Source organism: Bacillus rossius, chromosome 1 (assembly GCF_032445375.1).
Source record: "Bacillus rossius redtenbacheri isolate Brsri chromosome 1, Brsri_v3, whole genome shotgun sequence".
Classification (NCBI taxonomy): Eukaryota; Metazoa; Arthropoda; class Insecta; order Phasmatodea; family Bacillidae; genus Bacillus; species Bacillus rossius.
In genome coordinates, this window is record NC_086330.1 from 327,666,817 (window position 1) to 327,693,196 (window position 26,380).

Consider the following 26,380-nt stretch of genomic DNA (forward strand, 5'->3'; position numbering starts at 1 on the left):
TTTACAAAGAAATATATGTACGTACAAAGTATTACAGACTAGCAAGTGTTAACAAAAATCATTCAGCACTTGCTTGGTTCTGAATAAACTGTATCTTTAACTTAATGCTACTTATTCTTTATAGAAATAGTTGAGTTGTTTGTACATGCCAACAGATCCTGCCAAATGATAAAATGTTGGAAAATGTTCATAAGACTTTAAAAATATGATGAAAAAAAAAAACAATGTAAAAAAAAGTATATCATAGAAATAATAAATATAAACTGTTTTTCAATTTAAAAATTTTAATGTTTAATATAAAAGAAATTGCTTGTTTAAAACTACAAGGAAAATGTATAAAAAAAAACTCTGCTGTTACTGATATATTCATGTTCATAAAAATATTGTACATTTAAAGCAGTTGAAACTCCATTTTAAATGGTTTGTCTCGCTTAATTGTAACGTAAAAACTGTTATTTGTTGAATGTTGCTGAAAATATATGGTTCATTAAATAAATTTTTGAACATACAAGTGTTTTATTACATTTAAAAAAAGTGTTCGCTTGTAACCTTGATGTGTATGCAAAATACCACTAAAGTAATCTGAAACTCTTTGGATAGGTTCCTTGTGAGGAAAATGACTTAAAAAATGCACAATCTCCACAACACATGGCGAAGATAAACCTAAGCAAGTTACTGAGTAAAAAAAAATGTGCAGATTCATCTTAAGAAGGTATTAAAAGAAAGGTGTACAGGGTGGGACTTGCAAGATGTAAATGGGCCTCCTGACTACTTTCGGCACCCTCTCAGTACACACTGTCACATCTGTTTGGATGCTGAATGAACCCTAATCCAGAAATATTTCATGTAAGTAAAAAAGGAAACATGTTTGAATCTTAAGGTGTGTTAACTCATTTAAAAGACTATGTATAAATGATGACCAACTAGCATACTTTGTACTATTTATTTTCCTCATTGAAAACAATACAAAAGAAAGACAAGCATCACACACTTGTTGACTTCAACACATTTTTCACTTATTTGACAGTTTATGAATTTGGCTTGAGACAGTAGCATGGAGTTTTAAGGCTTCAATTACACATCACCTATTAAAATTTTTTTTGTCTTGATATCAATTCATATTGCAGAAAAAAAAATAAAAATTGGCATTGAGGTAGTTGTATGTATGAAAACGGACTCTCTGCAAAAAATAAATAAATAAATAAATAAATAAATAAATAGCACAGCTTATTGCTACTTTGCCACCAAACTGCCACTATTAACTGCTGGTGCACAGCGAGCAGATGGCAACGACAGAACCTCGTCTATTTTCTCGAGGATGGTGGCCAGTCTTTTCTCACTTCTGAAGCTTTCAGCACCTGAGGCAAACCTCTCCGAATCGGCACTCTCGCTCGGCGGAGCGGAGAGCGGCGTGGAGTTGGGGTCGCCACTCCCGTGGCTTCTCCTCGGAGGAGGCCGAGCCAGTGGCGGGAGAGCAGGCCGTTCCGGCCGGCCGTCGTCGCGAGCCCGCAGCCCCAGCTCCCGACCGGAGGATCCCCTGTCGTAGTCGCAGACGACCACGGGGCCCGCGCTTCCGTGCGAGCAGAACGCGACCATGTGCTCCCGGGGGTGATAGTCGACGCCGGTGCACGCCGAGTGGAAGCCGAGGGCGGTGTACGTGGCCGCCCGCTCACCCGTGTCTGCGTGCCAGGCCCACACGGTGCCATCCTCACTGGCTGCCCACACCAGGCTCCCGCACGGTGTCACGCACGCAGAGGTTTGCAGCCTTGAGCAACACACACACACACACACATATTCGTTACTCTAACTCACAAGCCTCTTAACACTCTAACGACAAACTTAAAAAGAAAGTCACAATATCATAACTCGTCAACTCCAACCTTACTACTGGTTTTAACAACATTGCATACCTCGTACTTAACTCAGTTTTAATTTTTATAGAAAATTTAAAATAGGAAAACCCTCTTAGGAAAATCCTACTTAATAAATTTTCCTGTTTAGCAGGTTTAAATATTTTGCACTCAACCTATTAATATATACAATTTCACCCTTTTAATAAGTTTTCCCTTTAGGTACATTGAGAAATTTTTTAATAGTTATTTATTGAACATAATTCTGTTACAAAGTGATTTTTCGAGGTTTAAATTAGTTTTGTTAGATTGATGTGTAAGTTGACAGACTTGTTCACTCAGCTATCATGGGTTTCGACTAGACACCTGCGAGTACTCGAAATTCGAGTTTCGAGTCGAGTTTTTTAGTAATACTCGAACTCGAGCTCGTGTCTTTTCAACAACTCGAAATTCGAGCGAGCTTTTCTTGCACTGTGCCTATAAAAAAAAAACTCTCATTATATCGGAATAAAAGTCTTACAACACTATTATCCTTTACTTTATAATGTAACATGATCGACCATTTACATGAACACATCATTTTTACGTACCCGGGATTTACGAATTTCCGTGATTAATTTTTTTTACTTCTTTAATTTTCCGCATAGCATTAATGTATCACTTTACTGCTTTATGCGGAAGTATTTCCCGCTTTATGCGGAAACATTTCCCGCATTTTACTGTAAAAAGCGTTTAAATTGTCCGGGGTCTCATCATTTACGCCATTAAATGTGTGATATAAAGTCCCGTTTAAAATTTTTATGAAAGTTCCTGCCAGTAATTGCGCACGTAAATATAAATATGAAGAAAAGACAAATGAACAACAACTTACGAAGAAATATGGATGATGTACCATAACTACAGTACAATTCCAATAGTTATCTTAAGATAATTACCATAAAAAGAACTAAAGATTCTTTGTAGATACCATAACTACTGCAGAAGCATGATAGTTACCACATTTGCACTATAGTTGCCGTAATAACCGAGATGTGTATTTACCGTGATGGTAATGTATTTATTTAGGACATATTAAAATTAAAGAACTGACGCCGACCGCCAATGCTCCTCTGTCGCATAGACCGCTATGCCTCATCAACGTCTCGCAAAAGCGTGTGCACCGAACGCGCCCGTGCGCGCAGCAAAGTGCAGTTCGTGCGACGAGGCGAACGCCATACAACGAGTGCTACACCGGCGCAAGGATCCGGCCGGGTGTGGCATATCCTTCCGCCGCACTACAACAAATTGTTATAATTATGTTTTTCCACAGGATTTTATTAAACATTATTTTTTATTAATTAATAATTAAGTCTTTGCAAAATCATGTTTCAATGTGCGATTTGTCCCGAACCTGGCCGGTTCAGTTTCCCGCGAAATTCACACGTTTCCGCGGGAGGGCTGGCGGGGGAGGGGGGTCGCGCGCGGCGACACCGCGAGTGTCCTTCGAGAGCTCAACCAGGCCGGCAGCCTGCGCGCAACGCGGAACCTTCAACCTTTGCATTCACCGACATGTAGTTTTCCATAGTGTAATTTCTTTTCAACCTTTTGTACAGTTCCGCGGTCGGCCTAAATTTACCATGAGGTACTTAACTTAATTCAATCAGTGCTCCGAGATGAGTGTTTACGTCATACGTAAATACTGTGGGGAGAGTATGTGTTTTTACGTCGGCGCTTCACGCCCAACCTAGCCTACAGGCTACTTAGTTTTGGCCCGCACGGGGCAGCCAGCAGGCGACACGTGCCATCCAACTTAATAACGATTCAGTCCCTGGGACACACCTAGTCACCACGTAGAGTCGCCGGAGACACGGGCCTACGTGTTGCTAGCCCAGTTTATCCAGAGCTAGGTATTAGTGTAGTGTATTGTGCTTCAAAATATCGTGTGCCATGTCAGAGTGTCTTTTGTAACTTTCGCGTCACGTATACGAGTCTGCCCCTCACGCGCATAAGAATCGTGAGCCGCCACTGAGGAAGTGAGCTGCGCGTGTGACTAGTCGCGTCGGGCAAACCGTTACGGCCAGAACGGGCAGCACCATGTATTGGGCTGTGCTGTATTAAATTCACCAACTATCTGAAGAGGTTTTGTGTTATTATTCAGGCGTCCCGAGTGGCCTCAACAGCTCGGGGGGCCCTACTGCGTTGACCCCTACCTCTAGCCACAAGGCCGAACCTTCCCTGAGATCACGAACTGAACAAAATCACGTCTAAATACTCAGAGGTAGCGGGGACGGCGTCAAATTGGCGCCCGACTAGTGTGGCTTTAATTTTCTAAAAATTAATTTCCAAATTTTGTTTCAAATTTTTCAAATTTTTTCTCAAATTTTTCAAATTTTATACTTCAAATTAGTGTACCAGTAAGGGCTCGCGTAGGAAGTCGGGAATCGCGCGGAAACGGACGCGACGCGCAGACAGCCAAAGGAGCGGGCACCTGGCGATAGGCGCGCGTCAAGTTACACGCCAGACGCGCATCAAGTTACGCGTCAGGCGAGATAACGGCTGTGGGAGCGGAAGTCCGCGCGCCTCGCACACGGATCAGGTGGCGCAGCTGCGCAGCTGCTACGCGCCGAACAGGAGCACGAACATGAGCCGTGACGGAGCGGTAAAGATAGACATGGAAGGGGTATGCCACGCATGCCTTCTGCCAGGGTTGCCAATAAATCATGCCGCGGCAGGGGTTTTCGCCACCTGTACCTGCGACACAGATAGGAAGCACAAAACAGACTTTGACGACAGAAAATCAGGGCCGACGTCTACAATTCAGTGCGGCGCGAGGGGATGTCATCGGCGGCCCGATGAGGTGGCGTTCTGCCACCAGTGCGGCACCGTGAGGCACCGCTCGTGCACCGAGGCCCGGGAGTTCCTTAACTTCCGGAATGGGCTATTCATGTGCCGCGCGTGCGAGCTCGCGCTGGACAGACCGTCAGCGACGCCGGCGGCCCCTGTCGCACCGCGCCCCGGCGGCACCCTCAAGCTGCCGGAGTTCGGAGGGCAGGAGCACGAGGACCCCGCAAAGTTCCTGCGGACATGCCGAGACAGGCTGGCACGATACGCGGTGCCTACAGATGAGTGGACGGAGAAGGCGTGCGATCAGCTGAGGGGGTGTGCCCTTGACTGGTGGACCACAGCCGGAGAATACGGCATGGAGTGGGGTGACTTCGCCAACGGACTGGAGGAGCGTTTCAACGACGCCCGTGCCCGGGCCCGGTGTCAACAGTCACTGTTCTGCCGGCCTCAGGAGGCGGGGGAGAGCGCGGAGGCCTTCATCAGGTCTAAGGCGCGGCTCCACCGACGGCTGGCGGAAGGGGAGGACGACAGCAGCATGCTAGGGGTAGTCGTCCAGCTGATGCTGCCCGAACTGCGGCCATTCCTTAGGGCCGCCACCGACAAGGGACTGGAGACGTTCGTGCGGTTGGCGAACGAGGTGGAGCGCGACGTGCAAGCTGTCCGTCGCAGCCGCGAGCCGCCCACCCGACGGCCAGGTGCGTCGCCACCGATGTTGGCGGCCCCCGAGGTCTCCAGGGCTCTGGTACCGTACGTGGAGCCAGTGCCGAGGCAACAGGGGGAGCAGCCGTCCCGACGTACCGCACCCAGGGAGAACACCGGGGCACCAAACCAGGGGGCTCCGCGCTGCAAGTACTGCCGTGAGGAGCGGTACCACTGGCACGACGTCTGTCCCACGCGGGCAGCTGTCTGGCAAGCCCGTGGGGCGGGCGGCCTTACGTCGGGAAACGCCCGCTAGGGGGTAGTGCCATGGCTGGCCACTGTCCCTGGAACCCTAGCCCGGCCTCCACTGTCACCCCGGCGCGCCCCGTCAGGACGGACGGGCGCGGCGCACTCGACTCGTCAGCGGCCTGCACCGGGTCGTCGGCGAGCCGCAACGGACACCAGGTGGCCCCGGCGACACCGGCAGCACCTGCGGTGTCCGCGGACACACCGGCACGCCCCGTCAGGACGGACGGGCGCGGCGCACCCGACTCGTCAGCGGCCTGCACCGGGTCGTCGGCGAGCCGCACCGGACACCAGGTGGCCCCGGCGACACCGGCAGCACCTGCGGTGTCCGCTGACACACCGGCACGCCCCGTCAGGACGGACGGGCGCGGTGCACCCGACTCGTCAGCGGCCTGCACCGGGTCGTCGGCGAGCCGCACCGGACACCAGGTGGCCCCGGCGACACCGGCAGCACCTGCGGTGTCCGCTGACACACCGGCACGCCCCGTCAGGACGGACGGGCGCGGCGCACCCGACTCGTCAGCGGCCTGCACCAGGTCGTCGGCGAGCCGCACCGGACACCAGGTGGCCCCGGCGACACCGGCAGCACCTGCGGTGTCCGCTGACACACCGGCACGCCCCGTCAGGACGGACGGGCGCGGCGCACCCGACTCGTCAGCGGCCTGCACCGGGTCGTCGGCGAGCCGCACCGGACACCAGGTGGCCCCGGCGACACCGGCAGCACCTGCGGTGTCCGCTGACACACCGGCACGCCCCGTCAGGACGGACGGGCGCGGCGCACCCGACTCGTCAGCGGCCTGCACCGGGTCGTCGGCGAGCCGCACCGGACACCAGGTGGCCCCGGCGACACCGGCAGCACCTGCGGTGTCCGCTGACACACCGGCACGCCCCGTCAGGACGGACGGGCGCGGCGCACCCGACTCGTCAGCGGCCTGCACCGGGTCGTCGGCGAGCCGCACCGGACACCAGGTGGCCCCGGCGACACCGGCAGCACCTGCGGTGTCCGCTGACACACCGGCACGCCCCGTCAGGACGGACGGGCGCGGCGCACCCGACTCGTCAGCGGCCTGCACCAGGTCGTCGGCGAGCCGCACCGGACACCCGGTGGCCCCGGCGACACCGGCAGCACCTGCGGTGTCCGCTGACACACCGGCACGCCCCGTCAGGACGGACGGGCGCGGCGCACCCGACTCGTCAGCGGCCTGCACCGGGTCGTCGGCGAGCCGCACCGGACACCAGGTGGCCCCGGCGACACCGGCAGCACCTGCGGTGTCCGCTGACACACCGGCACGCCCCGTCAGGACGGACGGGCGCGGCGCACCCGACTCGTCAGCGGCCTGCACCGGGTCGTCGGCGAGCCGCACCGGACACCAGGTGGCCCCGGCGACACCGGCAGCACCTGCGGTGTCCGCTGACACACCGGCACGCCCCGTCAGGACGGACGGGCGCGGCGCACCCGACTCGTCAGCGGCCTGCACCGGGTCGTCGGCGAGCAGTACCGGACACCAGGTGACCCCGGCGACACCGGCAGCACCTGCGGACCGCCTGACGGCAGCGGCAGCGCCCCGGGAGCAGTGTGGTGAGTCGTTCCAATTAGGGCAGTTGGGACCTGGGGCGGGGCATTTACTCCGGATTCCCGTCAGGATGGATGGACAGCCGGTGCATGCTCTTGTCGACACGGCCGCCAGCCACACGTATGTGTCGGCTCAATGCTCGAGCGTACGGGACATTGTCTCAGATGTGGAGGAGGTACAGTTAGCGACGCAGGGGGCGACAGCGCGTATTGTTGGCCGCTCGAACATCACCCTCTCCATCAGGGACCATGTTAGTCACACAACAGCACTAGTAGTAGAGGGACTACGGGAGATGCTGATCCTAGGTCTGCCTTGGCTGGCGCAGGAGGACGCCACTGTGGAAGTCAGGGAGGGGAGGTTGCACGTTGGCCACCACGAGCGGCGCACAGTTTACAGCCTGGGCTATCGGCCACCCGCCGAGCAGGGGACACCCATCACGCTCGCGGACTTGAGGAACGGTGTGCCCGCTGCCCATGTAGAGCTCATAAACAATGTCTTGTCTCAACAGCCACAGGTGTTTGCGGCCACAGATATGCTCCGCCGTACCACAACCACGGAACACACCATCCCCACCCGACCTCACCAACCCCAGTTCGTAAAACCATACGGGTTCGGACCCACTGAAAGGCACGTCATCCAGACCCAGATCACGGAAATGTTACGCGATGGAGTCATCGAACCCAGTGAGTCGCCATACAACTGCCAGATTGTCATGGCGAACAAGAAAGATGGCTCCATGCGTTTTTGTGTGAATTTCAAACCAGTCAATTCAGTAACCATACCCGCCCCACCACCGCTCATCAACATAACAGACGCTTTGGCGGGGCTGGGCGACGCCCGCATCTTCACGTCCCTGGACCTCAAGTCCGGGTACTGGCAGGTGCCGGTACGTCCAGAGGACCGCCCGAAGACCGCGTTCACTGCCCCTGACGGCCGGCGTTTCCAGTTCTGTGCCATGCCGTTCGGGCTGATGGACGCCCCCGCGACCTTCCAGGCCATGATGGTGCGTGTGTTAGACGGGTACGCGGGCGAGTTCGCCGCCGCGTACCTGGATGACGTCATCATCTGGTCACGGTCGTGGGAGGACTACGCCCGGCACCTCGGCCTGGTCCTTGAGCGGCTGGCCAGACACGGCCTCACGTGTGCCCCCCAGAAATGCCACGTGGGCGCGGCTGAACTGGAGTACCTAGGGCACATGGTGGACGCGGAGGGTTGCCGCCCTCTGCCAAAGCACCTGAACCTTATTGAGTCCAAACCCGCCCCTCGAACCCGCAAGCAGCTGCAGAAGTTGATGGGCCTTCTCAACTGGCTGTGCTCGTTCATTCCGCATTTTGCCAGCGTCACCGCCCCGATGACGGACTTGCTGTCACCCAAGCTCCGGTTTCAGTGGACCAGCGAAGCGGACGCCGCCCTGGATGCGGTGAAACGGCAGTTCCGCGAGTGCCACCAGCTCGCCCGTCTGCAGCCTGACCTTCCCCTGTTCCTTCAGACAGACGCCAGTCAGGAGGGGATGGGGGCCGTCCTATACCAGGTGGGGGACAAAGGCGTGCGCCGGGTGGTGGAGTACGCCAGCGCCAAGTTCGGCCAGCCCGAACGGCGGTACCATGTGAACGAGCAGGAGTGCATGGCCGTCGTTTGGGCTATGCGCCGCTACCGCCACCACCTGGAGGGCCGCCGGTTCACGCTGCGGACGGACAGCCAGTGTCTCCGCTGGCTGGACTCCGCCCAGGGCCGCAAGTCGAAGTTCACGAGGTGGGCGTTGATGCTCCAGAACTTCGACTTCGCGGTCGAGCACGTCCCTGGACGGGACAACCAGTTCGCCGACGAGTTGTCGCGCCATCCCGACCCACACAACACGTTTCAGGATGACCAGGACTGGGAGGGGCTGTTGCCGCCAGGGGGAGTCGCGCCGCCGGTCACTCCAGGGGAGGCGCCCGCAACTTTATTCCACATCCCAAGGGCCCCCGATTATCCCGCCGTCTTGCCTGTGGAGACCCTGAGCGGATTAGTGGAATTCGTGAAACAGGCCCAGCGGACAGACGACCCCACACAGGCCGAGGTGCGGTCATGTGGGGAGCAGGTTCACCCCTACCACAGGTGCGTGGACGGGGTGTTGGAGACCCGGGTACCAGGGGACATGGACGCCTGGCGCCTTCATGTGCCGCTCGGTGCCCGCGAGCAGGTCATGGGCTTCCACCACACGCACGAGCTGGCGGGACACCCAGGTGCGCACCAAACCCAGTTAGACATCCGTAAGACCTTCCATTGGCCGGGGGTGACGCGGGACGTACGGGACCTGGTGCGGCGCTGCCAGCAGTGCCAGCAGAGGAAGACGAGGCGGTCTGACGGGGTGGAGCAGCAGCGCCCCCGACGGCCCCGCGACCCGTTTCACACCCTGGCCCTGGACATAATGGGGCCCTACCCGCGGACCACCCGGGGAAGGAGGTTCTTGGTCGTCATCACAGACATTTTCACCCGGTGGGTCGAGGCCTTCCCGGTGTCCAACGTGCGCGCCGGAACCATAGCCGCCCTGCTGGACCACGAGATATTCCCGCGGTATGGTTTCGCGCGCGTGCTGTTGACGGACAACGGCTGTCAGTTCAGCGGGAGGCGCTGGAGAGCTGACTGTCGCCGTTGGGGTCTCGACCACCACACCACCCCTATTTACCATCCCCAGGCCAACCCCACTGAGAGGCGGAACCAGGAGGTCAAGGCGCAGCTGCGGCTGAGGTTGGGGGACGACCACTCCAAATGGGACGTCCACCTGCCGAAGCTGTTGTATTGCCTCCGGAGCCGCACCAACGCTGTCACCGGTCATTCCCCTGCCGAGCTTCTGTACGGGAAGAACTTGGCTTTGCCCGGGGAAAGCAGGGTGGCCGATGTTGCCATGGGCACGGTGGCGCGCCCCAATCATGAGGAGGGGAGGGAGCACGCCAGACAACGGCAGGCCCAATTCCTGGCGGCCCACACGCCCATGACTAGTCACCCCCCACCCCCCATCCAGCCAGGTCAGCTGGTATATGTCAGGCAGCACCACTTGTCGTCCGGGGCGCGTAACTTTTGTGCGGGGTTGGCGCCTCGATGGTCGGAGCCGCGGGAGGTCCTGTGGAGGACGGGCCCCTCATCCTATGCGGTCCGGACGCCAAGGGGACGGCCCGCTAAAGTGCACCGGGACGACCTGCGCGTAGTCGCGCACGGGGTCAGAGTTGGCCCAACGACCCCCTCTTCACCATCCCCCACACTCCAGGAAGCCACAGATACGCCGCGGGAAGGAGCAGCACCTGAACCCACCACCCGGGGGGACATGCACACGGGCGACACAGACGTGGGTAGCCCTGATCAGGCACATGAGTGCAACCAACCCGACCTCCGGGACACCCCGAGCAGGTCCCCGGTGCCGCTGGCCACAGTTCCGCACGTCCCCGAGGAGGTGGGGAATCCGTTGGTCTGGTTTCCTGACGAGGAGGGGGAGGAGGTCTGTGAGGAGGAGGACGTCGAGCCACTGTGGCCGCTGGACCTCAGCCTGGCGGACGCCACGTTCCGGGTATCCGTGGACGAGCCCGAGGAGGGGGAGGAGGAGCCGGACAGTAGGGATAGGCGCCCCACCCGCAGACGTCGGGCCCCGGTCAGGACGTACTGCGCGGACGACAGCGAGCCGGTAGAGTTCGCTCCTGTCCCCGCCGTGGAGGCGAGCTGCCCGACCACCCAACCGGACACGAGGGGACCTACCACACTCTGCACAGTGGAGACCCCTACCAGCACAGTCCCCACCACACGACCACAGAGGGCCCGCCGACCCCCGGCCTACCTGGCGGATTACGAGTGGTCCAGGTCCCCGTCGAGCTACTCCACCCGGGCGCGGCCCGTAAGGGGCGATCCAGGTGTGCCAACACTCGTGGCCGGACCCCTATCATTTCCCCCGCCCACGTCATCCATTCCACCACCCTGCCACACCCCGACCACACTGACCCCCCCACCCACTTGTCACCATATTGAGCTAGAAGAGGCGCACGTCGCTGCCCAGTCCCAGGGGGGGAAAGGACACGGGTCAGGGCGTAACCCCTTATCATTCATTGAGTGGGAGAGGTATTCAGGGCAGAATGTTTACATCACAACACACCACCACTCCGCCGCGTAGTGTAGGGCTCGCAGTGCGGCGAACGTCAGTGAAGTGCTCAGCGTGTGAAGCGAGGCGTTGATGCACATAGCGGTCTCAGAGAAGGGGGGGCATTTGACGCCGACCGCCAATGCTCCTCTGTCGCATAGACCGCTATGCCTCATCAACGTCTCGCAAAAGCGTGTGCACCGAACGCGCCCGTGCGCGCAGCAAAGTGCAGTTCGTGCGACGAGGCGAACGCCATACAACGAGTGCTACACCGGCGCAAGGATCCGGCCGGGTGTGGCATATCCTTCCGCCGCACTACAACAAATTGTTATAATTATGTTTTTCCACAGGATTTTATTAAACATTATTTTTTATTAATTAATAATTAAGTCTTTGCAAAATCATGTTTCAATGTGCGATTTGTCCCGAACCTGGCCGGTTCAGTTTCCCGCGAAATTCACACGTTTCCGCGGGAGGGCTGGCGGGGGAGGGGGGTCGCGCGCGGCGACACCGCGAGTGTCCTTCGAGAGCTCAACCAGACCGGCAGCCTGCGCGCAACGCGGAACCTTCAACCTTTGCATTCACCGACATGTAGTTTTCCATAGTGTAATTTCTTTTCAACCTTTTGTACAGTTCCGCGGTCGGCCTAAATTTACCATGAGGTACTTAACTTAATTCAATCAGTGCTCCGAGATGAGTGTTTACGTCATACGTAAATACTGTGGGGAGAGTATGTGTTTTTACGTCGGCGCTTCACGCCCAACCTAGCCTACAGGCTACTTAGTTTTGGCCCGCACGGGGCAGCCAGCAGGCGACACGTGCCATCCAACTTAATAACGATTCAGTCCCTGGGACACACCTAGACACCACGTAGAGTCGCCGGAGACACGGGCCTACGTGTTGCTAGCCCAGTTTATCCAGAGCTAGGTATTAGTGTAGTGTATTGTGCTTCAAAATATCGTGTGCCATGTCAGAGTGTCTTTTGTAACTTTCGCGTCACGTATACGAGTCTGCCCCTCACGCGCATAAGAATCGTGAGCCGCCACTGAGGAAGTGAGCTGCGCGTGTGACTAGTCGCGTCGGGCAAACCGTTACGGCCAGAACGGGCAGCACCATGTATTGGGCTGTGCTGTATTAAATTCACCAACTATCTGAAGAGGTTTTGTGTTATTATTCAGGCGTCCCGAGTGGCCTCAACAGCTCGGGGGGCCCTACTGCGTTGACCCCTACCTCTAGCCACAAGGCCGAACCTTCCCTGAGATCACGAACTGAACAAAATCACGTCTAAATACTCAGAGGTAGCGGGGACGGCGTCAGAACATTATTGAAAAAAAAAAGGATGTTAAATATTGATATGTACGGTTGGCACATGTTGCTAAGAAATAATGTGATCTGAAAGAATGCAGTACTACTACGAAAAGTGAAAAGGGTACTCGTGGATTTTTAGGTTATGGCAGTCTCTTTCGTTTTTCAGTAATATCGGCCGAAAATTAACAAGAGTATTGGAAGTTGGCAGAAATGCTGATTCAACTAAATATTGGCAAAATCGGCTTCTTCAGTACAGCTCTACATTTGATGACATGAGTAAACATATTTCAGACTACAGGACATTGAAAAAGACTTTAATTTCCATGTAGGTTTATTGTGCGTAAGTTTTTTTTTGCATGTGTAAATTGAATTAAGTAAAATGCTTCTATTTTTATTACTTTAAATTGATTAAACTTAATGACAAGTTACAGATATTTGACACTAATTTTGAGGTTAAACAATTTGGTAAATATGTAGAGTAACGGTATATGCGGAAAAAAATGCTAAAAATCCGAAAATACTTTTATTCTATGCTCTTTCACTTCCTATTTTCAAATCAACCGGCGGAGATAAGAAATTCCAAATACTTTAGGAGATATACAATTTTTTAATTTTGAACATGTAGAGTAGCGGTATTTGCGAAAAAAAAATTCTAAAAATCCGAAATTACTTTTATTATATGCTCTTTCACTTCCTCTTTTCATTAAAACCGGCGGAGATAAGAAATTCGAAATACTTTAGGAGCTATAGAATTTTTTAATTTTGCAATACAACACCTGTACAACCATTAGACCGACGCCATTTTTGTTATTTTGCTGTGTGTTCGTGAATGTGTAATAAATAAAATGGTCGATTAGGTCAGGTCAGTTACATTATTAATACTTTCAAACTAAGCGGACATAAAAAATAATGTGAATTAATTTCAATGGTTCTTTAGTTTTAAAGTATTTATAATGTAACTGACCTGACCTAACAAACCCGGACAAATGATTAACATTAACAACTCACGTAAAATATTTTTGTTACTTATTACTTGCGCAACAATATCCAAATAAATAAGACTTTAAAATTAGAAACGTTAAAAACCCACCTAAGTTGGAGGCGGGTACATTTCCTTTGCCATTAGAAGGAAATGATGTAGTCGTTCACCTACGTCGCGATACCTCCGACGGAACATTAATAAATAAATAAATAATCACGTATTGGTTCATTTGAATACTGGCCAATCACGGAACTGTCACGTGACAAAATTGTCCAATAAGAAACATAATAGATACTCGTAAACCAGAAACAATGTTGATTGCCGCATGAATACCCAGGTATTGTGATGAAAATTTAAAAGTTCGATATTCCTAAAGTATTTGGAATTTCTTATCTCCGCCGGTTGATTTGAAAAGAGGAAGTGAAAGAGCATAGAATAAAAGTATTTTTGGAATTTTAGCATTTTTTTTCCGCTTATACCGCGACTCTACATATTTACCAAGAATTTTACTAAAGAATTCCAGCCACACAGGTTGCCAGCGAGAGACGCTTCTCTTCTGCTGTAAACACCATCTCCAATCGTAGAGCTAATTTAACTCCTGAACGTGCAGAACAAATTATTTTTCTGCATGATAGATTGAAGAACAGAATTTAATACTCTATGACAATCTCTCTCAGAATTTTTGTGCCGAAAAGTGGAAATGTTGAAACAATGTGAATGTACTTTTCAAACAACATGATTTTTGGTGCTCAGTTAGTTGAAGCTCAGTAAGGACTCCAGAAAAATTGACAAGGATGAAATTATTCCAAATATGTATATGTTACATTTACACAAACATATACATACTTGTAAACTGTGGTTATGTTAGTTGGATGATATCAGTTACTAATGAACCAATGGAAACAGGTTAGATTCAATGGAAAACATGTTTTTTTTCCTAGCAGTGCAAATTATAAAAGCACTCTGTAAATAGTTACCCAAAATTAATAAGCCCACTTCATTTTAATACTTTATTCAAACATTATACCTACTAAGTTTAAGGTAAAAATAATTTCCCAAAAGTGTAACTGTATCACAAAAGCTCAAGCTTCGAGAACTTTCAAGTAGGCTCGCTCGAGCTTGGCTCAAAGTAAAATTCTTAGGCTCGCAGACCTCTAATGTAGGTCTATCTATTTAGTAGGCAAACAATGATAATGGTTTCTTTTTTTATTTCCATATTTTTCTCAAAAGTTCTCACATTTTATTACTCCATCACAGTAAATTTATGTGCAATAAACTTAAAAAAAAAAAAACTCGAACTCGACTCGATACTCGCGAGTATTATAGCAAACTCGCTCGAGCTAGACTCGAAGTGAAAATCTTCTGCTCGCAGACGCCTAGTTTCGACGGTAACAGCAACCTTGTTGGCTCGTAGGAAGCTGGTAACAGGAATTGTCGTATATGCCAGTCAGCATTTCAGCTGTGCACAAATGAGAGTGAAGGAGCAAAAGTTATGCTGAACCGCAGGACAGTTACGCTAGTGGGTACAGGTGATTCCATTCCCGATACAGCCAAATCTTATTAATTAGGTAATACAGTTCTGAAGGGACAATAAATTTGGAATTTTGTAATAGCTAATAGTGTTTGTATTAACCAAACTATTGCAAAAATTCGTTAAATAGCAAATTTTATGTAATTTTTAAAGAAAATTCATATAAAGTTATAAACATTTTTTCCAGTTACTATATAAAAGCATTCTTTTCTATTGAATTGAATATCAAATTATTCATGAATAATTAATATATTTTGAATAAAATGTTAAAATTCAATCCAAAATTTTTTTTTGCACATTTAAGGAGTCCAAAAAAAAATTGATGCAAAGCACAGTAAAATAAAAGAAAGATACATATGTACTGGAAAAATCTTACATTTATATGAAACCATAATAGTGTGGTGTAAAATGAAAATTAAATACCTGAAAACATATTTTACCAACTAATAATACAATTTTTAATTAGAAAACATTTTAGTTAATATAAGTGCTTACTTACATAAAATTAGAGTATTTTAGTAATTTTTTTATCATTATCAGAGATCATTTGTTAGAAACAATAAAACATATAAACTTATTTATGAACTATGTTGCAGAAAACAAATTCAAATGTAAATAAAATTTCTTTGCTTAATACATGTTATACTTTAAAATTAAATGCTAAAGATATATAAAGGAAGATACAAACATAGAGAGTTAGAGAAGTACAGGAGAATCCCGTTATAGCGAGCACGGTAATAGTGAGAACACGGCTATAACAAGGTCTTTTTGAGGAATTTACGGCATGATCGCGCGAAGTTCGCCTTGGTTATTTGTCTGCTATATCTTCACCCCTCTCGCTCGCCACTAGACATCTTGCCGTTGACACCTGTCACATTCTTCAGCCTTGTAGTCGCCACCTAAGTGCGTGGCTTTAAAAATAGAATCCCTTCCTTTCTTTCTTTTATCAAACTTCCGCTTGGCTTCAAGGCCAAGGTATGCTCGACTCGAATAAACCAAGCCTTTGAATATACATATACTTGTACGCATTTCTTATTATTTAGAAAATCCCGCCATTAAACATAACAATGCGCACTTTTTTTTAAAAATATAAATGCTCTTAATTAATTTGTTGGGACATTTTCATTAACGAAAAATAACATTGTTTATAACGATGTTAGAGCAGAAAAGTCAGAGCCGTCTTTATACTTGTTGCTAATTGATCGCGTTAATAATACATAAATATTTATAAACTTGTTTGGAATTATTTGTCGTGACACGTTTACAAACACGTCACGTTATTTAATTTACTATCTGACAAATAGTAGGCACTACCGTATTTATTTCCAAATCGCTAGGACAGTTTTCTTGTAACTTTTGTTTCGGTCAGTTGTTGGGGTATCTGTCCGGGAAGGGGGTAGTGATGGTTTGAGTTTAATCCCAAATTTATTTTCAAAAAAAGTTTACAGGTTTCTTTAAATGAAAAAAGTATAGTTTTCCAGCGACTATTTCGTTTGAGGCGTACGTGCGTTGCCGCACTCCTGCTTTTTTGTAAGGAATTAAATCGTCGCGCTACACTAGCGCCACCTGTTAGCAACATCCCGAACCAACATGGCCGCAGACAGCCCACATCGACAATAGATAGCAGGGGGTTTATTCTAAGTTTCTCGGAAAAGCGTTCCCGATCGTGATTCCACGATTATCGGAAGCTTTCTACAATATGGTATTCTAAGTTACTTTCATCAACTCGGAACCTTTCGATTCTCGGAAGCCAACGATCGGTATGTTTCGAGTATACAATTGCTGTCGAAAAGCCTTTGCCGATCGGGAATTAGCAGCCAGTTGAAATCATGGCGGATGCACGATTTATGTGTACACAAATAGTTATACATGGTCGAAAATAGTACATTTTTGGGCGTGATCTATATTTACGATATTTTGCGTAGGAGTCAATTGTGTTTAATATTTTGTAAAAGGAAATTTTTTCCCAGTAGCATTGAACATGTATGTTTTTGGGGTCCTATTCAAGTAGTTGACCTAACAGTCACGAGAGGGCAGCAGGGCTTGCGGGTGTGTGAGGCAGTAGCGCGCGCTGCGGCGAATAGGACTACTAAAACACTTAATCGGAAATAAGTTTCGCGTCCATTACCGTTTCCCAAGTGGTAATAGTAATTACTGAAGATATTTGTACATTTATTATGTATAAAATATTGATCCATAATACATGTACAAATATCTTCAGTAATTACTGTTACCACTCAGGAAACGGTAATGGACGCGAAACTTAATTCCGATAAAGTGTTGCAGTAGTCCTAACGGCCGCTGCGCGCTACTGCCTCGCACTTCCGCAATCCCTGCCATCTAGTAACTGTTAGGCTAACTACTTGAATACGCCCCAAAGTCACGAAAGTATTTCTTCATATGGAAGCTACTTCTAACCATATAAATACATATCACAATGCCGTTTTATAGAATGATTTGATATGATGTATATAAGTAAAAGAAATGCATTCCGTTTTTTTTAGTTTTGCCTTTTTTCGGATGAGTCCTTACCATGGTTACCGCTTTAAGTTACAATAATTACGTAATGTAAGTAGTGCTCCAGATACATAATAACTAAGTAGGAATGTAAAGATGTTCTTTCTATAATAACAATATTATAACGAAGATTTTATGCAAGTAAACTGAAAAATAACCCAACTTCCAAAATGCATATTCATAATTTATTCGCCTGTTTCAGATATCAAAAGTTTCAACAATAACTCAGCGTGTGTATTTTGTTGCAGTCGTGAAATTCTATGAAAATTTTCTCTGCAAGAATTCGGGGTGCTCCTCCATAAAATAAACCAACATTTTAATTTGCCTCTCACTCACACGAGATCGCCGAGCAGCCATTATTTCAATAATACAATGACCGACCACGTGCAAACAACTCTAAACATTTCACACCAAATATCCCGTACAAATAATTTAAGAAATAAACATGTTTTCGCTTGCTCGAGCACTTTTAAAATTACTTAAGATTTTTATAAATACTTTTATCAACATTGAAACATCTGGAAAGTATATTGTCTTATAAACTCTGTGTTTTTATTTATAAATTTGTTAGAAATATGAAGTGTTTTTTGTTGTTATGTTGCAGTTTTCAAATCTCATCTTCACTGCCAGAAAAATTGTAGAGGGGGAAATCGTAACCCGAACTTTGCCGAGATAGTTAGTCCTCGTAACGATACCGTGTTTAGAATAGCAATTTCAGTACCTTTCGATTACGATAGTTCGTAACCGTGTGTTGCCGATCGGCCAAAGAGCTATATGTCGGAATCGATATCAAAATGTTCCGATAGAAAACGCTGGAAACTTAGAATAATCCCCCAGGACAATGCTGCGTCGGCCGCGGGCAAAGCCGAGTAATCAATTGCGGGATGAGATGCTATACTTACGTGGCGTGGTAGGGTATTCTGGTTATTTTGACGAAACCGGTGATCGCATCCGTACTTGTGGGGTATCACACATCTGCTCACAGAAATTTAGATTTCGTTAATAAAACCTGTTATTTTCCAATTATACAGGTTCAAACACAATTTTCATGCTATTTTCGGTTAATTTTTATTTTTTGGGGGCCAAAATCTGTCCAATTCGGTTATAACGAGAACACGGTTATAGCGAGGATCAAACCCGGAACCGTGACACCTCGCTATAACGGGACTGTAGTGTATGTATAGAGTAATAAAGATATACAGGGCTATAGATAGGGAGATAGATTAATATATAGATATAAACATTTATACTTAAAAATATAGAGAGATAAAATGATATGGAGAGATATGAATAGAGATATTGACAGTTTTTTATGTATAGAGAAATATAGTGAGATTTAAAGAGTGACATATATAGAGAGATAGAGAGAGATGCTTTGTATACGTGTACCTGCTTCAAAAAATTATAAAAAAAAAAAAACTGAAAGAGGCATAGCAATTCATGCCAGGCATCAGCTAGACAGCTAAGAGACATCGACAGGACTAGGTGACGGACCACAAGCGAACCTGTGGTTGAGGGCTCCGCTGAACCACTGCACCACGCTGCCGGTGCCGACGTCCAGCATCCTCAGGAGGCTGTCCCGGGCGTGGACCAGCAGGCGCTGGCCCCCCGGGTGAGCGACGAGCTTGTTGATCACGGTGCCCCTCAGCTCCCAGACGCAGATCTCCCTGAACATCGAAACCAGCGTTCACACGAGCCGCGTCTCGCTAACCTCTCGGCATAGAGTGGAATCATTCATAATCGCTCGCCTGTCAACGCTGAAGGTAGAATAAACTGCAACCTCGTATGTCAACATTCCACCAATATTTACATACAGCATACTTGTATGTCACTTTGAGAAAAATGGATTGAATGAAAAATTATGGTTACATAATTTTAAAGAGATTACTTTGATTTTAAACATGTATGAACAGTCAATGTTTAGTAAATATAGTAATTTAAAAGTGTTTTTTGACTGCCCTGTAAAATTAACATTTTTGACATACGAAGTTGCAGTTCAACACCATCGATATTGTTTGTAGTGCAAAACATTTCCAATGTTAGTTAGCTTCAAAGACCAATTATTAGTAGGGACAAGATATGATGAAGTGCGACAAAACCAAAATAACACCGCAGAGCATTTCAACGCAACACGTAACACCAAAATGCAATTTAATACACCTTTCAGCACCAATGTGTAACTGAAAAAAAGGAAATCAACCAGCAATTTGACAAAACTTAACTCACACTACACTAATGCCATATTTTATTATTGTAAATTTATTAAATGTAATTGTTTAGCATAAATTTGATCCAAAAAGTAGAAAACTAAATAAATCAGAGAAAATTAATTAATATATTGTTGCTTGATCTTGCATCTCTTATAAGTAAAATATTTTTCATTAAACACAATGGTACATTTTTCAAACAATCAAAAATATGACAATTTATTTTTATTTTTCTGAGTATTTCTTTTTGAGACATGCTTATTACAAATTATTTTTGTTTATTATTTGTTTAATAATACACAATTTTTATGAATAAACATAATCTATATAAAAAAAAGAATAACACCATAATATCCTGTTTTAAAAATGAAATTGACTTAAAAAATAAAACCATTAAATCTTATCCCTAATTATTTGGGACAAGATTTTATGGCGAATTGCAATAAAAACACAATAACACCACAAAGCATGTCTATACACCATATAACATCAATATGGAACTAAAATCAATAAATTAACCAGCATGTTGACTAAACATAACTCAAATTAGTAAAAAGCAACTTTTTTTTTACTATAGTAAATTCAAAAATTTAATTTATTTTGCATGAAGTTTGTACCAATTTTATGAATTAAATAAATTATAGAAAATACATTTTGATATGTCTGATCTGATCTTGTATCTTTTATTAGAATGTTTGGTACATTTTTCAATCACAAAAAATTACTCATCTAATGATCTATTATTTTTTTCTAAGTAGTTCTGCCCAAAAATTGCTTATTTCAAATTATTTTACTGTAAATATTTATCATGCATTAGTCTAAAAGAGACTATTTTAAAAAGTAAGTATTAATAAAAGTTTTAGTTCCATATTATTTGTTAAATAATACATATATTTATGAATAAAGACAATGTCTAAAAATTTCAAATAAAAACTAAAGCACAGAAAACTTGTGTTTTGAAAACTAAACTGACCTAAAAAATGTCTCTACCAATCATTAACTGATAAACTAAGGTTAAGAGTTTTACATCACACAGTTATCACTGTTAATAGGATAATAGGTTGTCTACAAATATCTGGTGAACCACATTCAATACTATTTCAGGACGTTTAAATTAACCCTTTACAAAAGTTTTTCATCACTTGGTGATTTTTTAGTATTATTTATATAGATTGGAGTAATGTTGTCAAAATTGAACTATAATTTGCAGGAACATGCAGATTTTTAGGTTAGAAAGCTCAAATGTTTTCAAAATTAATTTTCATATGATTTAAGTGACAGTCTCCAATTCTTTACATTTAATGTGCCATTATAAACAGAAGAGAAGTAAGTATCAAAAAACAAAAGCAGAATTGCAAAATGTTTTGTAACTTCCACCATCATTAATAATTATTTATGACTTTTTCATGACCTTGGTATAAATTATTTAAGTACCTTGAGAAACTTCTTAACAGGGATTAACTGTATTTAAACTGGGATGTGCACACTTATCTTGTACAACAATGACTCTTAATCATAATTTTGATTACCAAATGAGGTGATAAAAAACAGTTTCACTATACTTTGAATATTATTGAATGTTATTTCAAAGAGTAAGTACTTAAAGTAAATCCAATAAAAATTATATATTATTGTGCTTTGATGTTTGCAATTTTGAGTAATTTTACAGGCCTATGATTTACCTAGCTTGTAGGCCAAAGATGTAAATGCAGGGTTTATTTTATAATAAAGGTATTTATATTGAGGAAAATATGTAATAGGCAATCAAGAATTTTTACGTATTGAAACTCAAAATATGGATCTGAAACCTGTCAAAGCCTTTTCAAATCATGAATACGCAAAAAGTTAAGCAAATACTAATTTCATAACACTATACAAACTCTACCTTAAAAGTCAGGCCACATAAAAAAATGTAAGCAAGTCTTTCAGTAATTGGTATGTAATCGTAATCGCCAGTGATGTCCTTGTTTAGCCCCCTCCCTCTTATATACTACCTAGATACTTGAAGGTTTCTATCTGTTTCAACTCAACACCATCTAATTCAAGCATTTCCTTACTCCATTTTTGTTCCTTGTTTTGACCATCACTTCACTCTTTTTAGAGCTGAATCTCATACCACATTTTCTCAGTCCATGCCGTTAGTTGCTCTTGCATCACACCTTCCTTTTACCCCCCCCCCCCCTCCCTTTTTTTTCAAATCATCAGCAAATAGCATGGTCTTTATCTCTTTTTTTTCTGAACCTTTCTTCCATTCTCTTCATAATCCTCTCCACCTCAATGGGGTGTCCATGTTTTGTGATGTTGTAGCCCATGGTTGTTGACATACAGCAAAACCCCTTATTTGCACTTTTCATGGGGACAAAGTAAAAAAGTGTAAAAAGCGGGAAAGTGTAAATAAAGGGAAAAGTATAAAAAGGAGTACAGTTTACCTTATTTAGAATTTTTTTCCTTTTGTTTAATAGCACATACTACAATGCAGGTACAAACACACTAACAACAAATTTTACTTTAGTATTTAATCAATTATTAATTTACCACATTTGACAAAAATAAAAAAAGAATGAAAGCCAAAATGTTTTTCTGATTACTTCCTAAAAAATAAATTTGAAATTTTCTTCTGCTTGCTTTTTTGGCTGTTCAAGGAGATTATTTGCCTCTCCAAATTATAAATACAGTTGCAACCGGCAGGGTTTATAACAAATACGGGCTACATACACATTGCTCACAGTAAAAAATTTTTTAAGAAAAGGCCGCAAATTGATGAATATTTACCGTCAATAGCGCGCCAAACGCGGAGAAAGGTCATTGTACTCGGTCAGCTGCTGTAACGACGCGGCGGCGCATGCGCACTCTATGCTCCGCCCAGACTCATGACGCCATCAGCCGCCAACCAATAGATGCGAGCTTAGCGGAAAAAAATATAAGCTCCACCTCCCGTGTACCAATTTTATCCAGTTCTAATACCAGTTTATTGGTATACGCACCAGTTTTCTCGCTGCCGTGACATGTTCAAGTTTACGTTTATCATGATGTCTTGATACCAATAATTAATTATTTACGATCCCCAGAAATAAATGGTTAGTTTAAAAAATATGGCGTCAACTGTACAATACTTCCCAAATTATAAAAGACGTATAAAACAGTTACCAAGACACCGCTCATTTTATCGACGCGGCCGAAATAACTATTGAAAACAGCGACAATTTAAATTCCGCGATATTAGACCTAACAGAAAAAATCCAGGATGGTATTAGCCAGTGCATTCCAGAAAAGGAGGTTAGGTTAGCACACGACGAGCTGCCAGCATACATCCGCAGCTTGATTTCACAAAAAAATCGACTGCGGCGTGAATACACACGGCGTCGTACACAAGAGACGAAACGCCGAATAAATGAACTACAAACAATCATTTCAGACGAAATCTCACTCTGGCGAGGCAGCCAGTGGGAAACTAAAATCGCGCGACTCGACACCCAGGACGGAAGTGCCTGGACAATGACGAAGCGGATTTTAAATAAATCGGAAAAAATCCCGCCCCTTGAAACAAACAATGGTGTAGTTTTTCAGCCCTGTGATAAGGCACAAGCTTTCGCTGACACACTAGAAGCAGCTTTCCAGCCCAACATGCAGCCCTGCGATAGGATATTCACGGCGCAAATTTACCGCGAACTACGTGTTAAATTGCGACTGCCCACAACCTCTGAGCCTTTACTTACACAGGCGCAAGAAATAAAGCGTGCTATCAAGAAAATGAAGCCGCGAAAAGCTCCCGGGAATGACGGCATACAGGCTGTTGTCCTCAAACAACTCCCGAACGAAACACTCGAATATCTAGCTGAGTGCATAAATGCAATGTTTCGGTTAAATATTTTCCCCTCACAGTGGAAAGAGGCTAGAGTTATAGTCTTTCACAAGCCAGGTAAAAATAAAACACTGCCACAGAATTACAGACCTATCAGTCTGCTAAGTACTGTGTCTAAAGTCGTGGAGAGTATTATACTACACAGACTTAATGTACACATACACGAGAATAACATACTGCCGGATGAACAGTTCGGCTTTCGCAGTACGCACTCGACAGTACATCAGCTCGTGCGCCTGACAGAAGAAATCACAAGCGCATTTAATGTACAGGATTATGTAGTCGCTACGTTTATAGATGTAGAGAAAGCCTTCGACAGAGTATTTCATGCGGGGCTAATCTACAAACTATACCAAACAGGATTTCCAGACTGTTATATTAAACTAGTCGCGTCCTATTTAGCAGACAGAACCTTTAGAGTATCTACTGAAGGAGCTCTGTCAGACATAAAACAAATAAGAGCAGGTGTACCACAGGGAAGCATCTTAGGCCCTGTACTCTTTAATATATATGTCAGTGACATGCCACGCCCCGCACACCGACTAGTAAAGCTGGGCTGCTATGCAGATGACACAGTGCTGTATAGCAGGTCCCACAACCTCCAGCTAGCTACCAACAGACTGCAAGTCGCGCTCACTGAGTTCGAACAATGGTGCACGACTTGGCGTATAAAAGTAAATACAACGAAATCAGAGGCCATTGTATTTACTCGTAAAAATCTCCCGCCTGTAGAACGCAGGCCGCAAATACGTTTGTTTGACGAACAAATACCGCATAAGGAGGTAGTGAAATATCTAGGTGTTCACATGGATAGAAAATTACTCTGGCGCAATCACATTGACACTAGGCGAGCGCAAGCGCAGGCTAGGATCAGTGCACTATACCCAGTAATGAGTAGACGATGCGGCAGCAAGGTTAAAACCGGCCTACTGCTGTACAATGCTCTAATACGGCCAATAATTACATATGCAGCCTCAGTCTGGGCAACAGCTGCCCCCTCACACCTAATAAAACTGCAGAGGATTCAGAATAGGTGCATTCGAATCGCCACAGACGCCCCACGATACTGCCCTGTAGAAGCATTGCATCGTGAAACCGAGTCAGAGACTTTGCAAGACTTTTACACTCGTACAACACAAACTTTTTACGATAAATGCGTAAATAGTTTAAATCCGCATATTTCCTCACTCGGAAATTATGATCCCGACGAAACACAAAAATACAAACGCCCGAAATCCATCCTGGCGCATCGACCACCGTAGTGGCCCGTGATTGGCTGGAGGCTCCGGCCAATCACAGCGCACCTGCGCTCAGCCGAGGCCCGACCCCAACTCTGTGGTTGCGGACTGGCGAGAAAATTCTGCTTAAGAATCGCGCAGTTTTACACTCGCGCACAATACACATGTGTGCTGGCAGCTCTTAAATAATAAGTAAACGTTAAATTAATATAAATTTAAGGTTTCACCCCCTTAGTATAAGTTAAGTAAATTAAGAACATTTGCGCCCTAATTATCATACATGACAATTAATTATGTGATTATGTAATAACCAAACATGATTATAATAATTCAAAATGGTCCGAAGCACGCAGGTGTATGTTCTAACCTGCTTCAGGGTTCACTGCCTGCGTTGTTAGGGCTGACTCTTTATGCCTGATGGGCATGGCCCGCCTGGCAGGCCTCACCTCCAGCGCCGGTCGTGTTTCTGATGGCATGAGATTTTGAATTACACCTAAATAAACACACAGATGGCTGTAATACATGTGATAACCAAACATGATGCTTATTCAAAATGGTCCGAAGCACGCAGGTGTATGTTCTAACCTGCTTCAGGGTTCACTGCCTGTGTTGTTAGGGCTGACTCTTTATGCCTGATGGGCATGGCTCGCCTGGCAGGCCTCACCTCCAGTGCCGGTCGTGTTTCTGATGGCATGAGATTTTGAATACCAGCTACCATTGCAACTAGTGTGACATCGCACACACACAACATGCATACCAACCATATGTATGTTTGTGTATATGTATGTATATATGCCTGAGCGTGTATATATATATATATATACATAACACAAATTTTTCCCCTTCTCAAACACCAAGCTAGCTGGCAGCCAGGTGGGAAACGACGAAGTCGCCCCCTAAAGACCAGTACCCAACCAAATAAAGCATAATGCGGACAAAAAGTCCAAGTTCCCTCCCAAACTTGCTAAGTAGTGACTTTCTACTCTGTCCAACTCTTCTTCCTGAACCATCCCTCTGTTCCCGTAGCCAACCTGCTTGCTATTAATGCATGAAATTTGCATCCCGCATGTGAGTGCCCAGGGTTTTCCCTCTGTCTATGGAGGTTTTACCTGGGCCCAACTTATCTCTAGTATTAGTCTAGAATAGTCAAGTGAGGGGAGTTAGTCATGGCGCCAATCGCAGCCATGGCTGGCCAATCCCCTCCTTAGCACAATATGCATGCTCCCTTGTCTGCATGGTACTCCCTGCATGAGTAGAGCGTATAGGCTTCGGCCTGAGACGCACTTAAGTCCCTCCTAACCCGGACCCCTCCCAAACACACTTAGTTTTTAGTTAGGTTAGGAATAAAAATTAAAAAATCGCTCATTTTATCTTGTGAAGTTTATGTCTCGTACCAGTATTTCGGCTAAGTTGTGACATAAATACAGTATCAGAACTT

At 46.1% G+C, this 26,380-nt stretch overlaps 1 protein-coding gene across 4 annotated transcripts in view; it reads right to left on the reverse strand.

Annotated features, from left to right (window-relative positions):
* Nucleotides 1-892: 892 nt before the first annotated feature.
* Nucleotides 893-26,380, reverse strand: part of LOC134528012 (jouberin-like) — a 68,676-nt gene continuing 43,188 nt past the window's right edge. Inside the window, exons 10-11 of one of the 4 annotated variants that reach the window (XM_063361170.1) lie at nucleotides 19,141-19,302; nucleotides 893-1,765 (exon numbers count right to left, since the gene is read on the reverse strand). In XM_063361170.1, the coding sequence (XP_063217240.1) occupies nucleotides 1,234-1,765; nucleotides 19,141-19,302 (694 nt within the window). In that variant the 3' untranslated portion in view covers nucleotides 893-1,233. Of the gene's footprint in view, nucleotides 1,766-19,140; nucleotides 19,303-25,309; nucleotides 25,436-26,380 lie in introns of those variants that run through there. The other 3 variants (XM_063361173.1, XM_063361174.1, XM_063361172.1) reach the window with 3 other exon arrangements.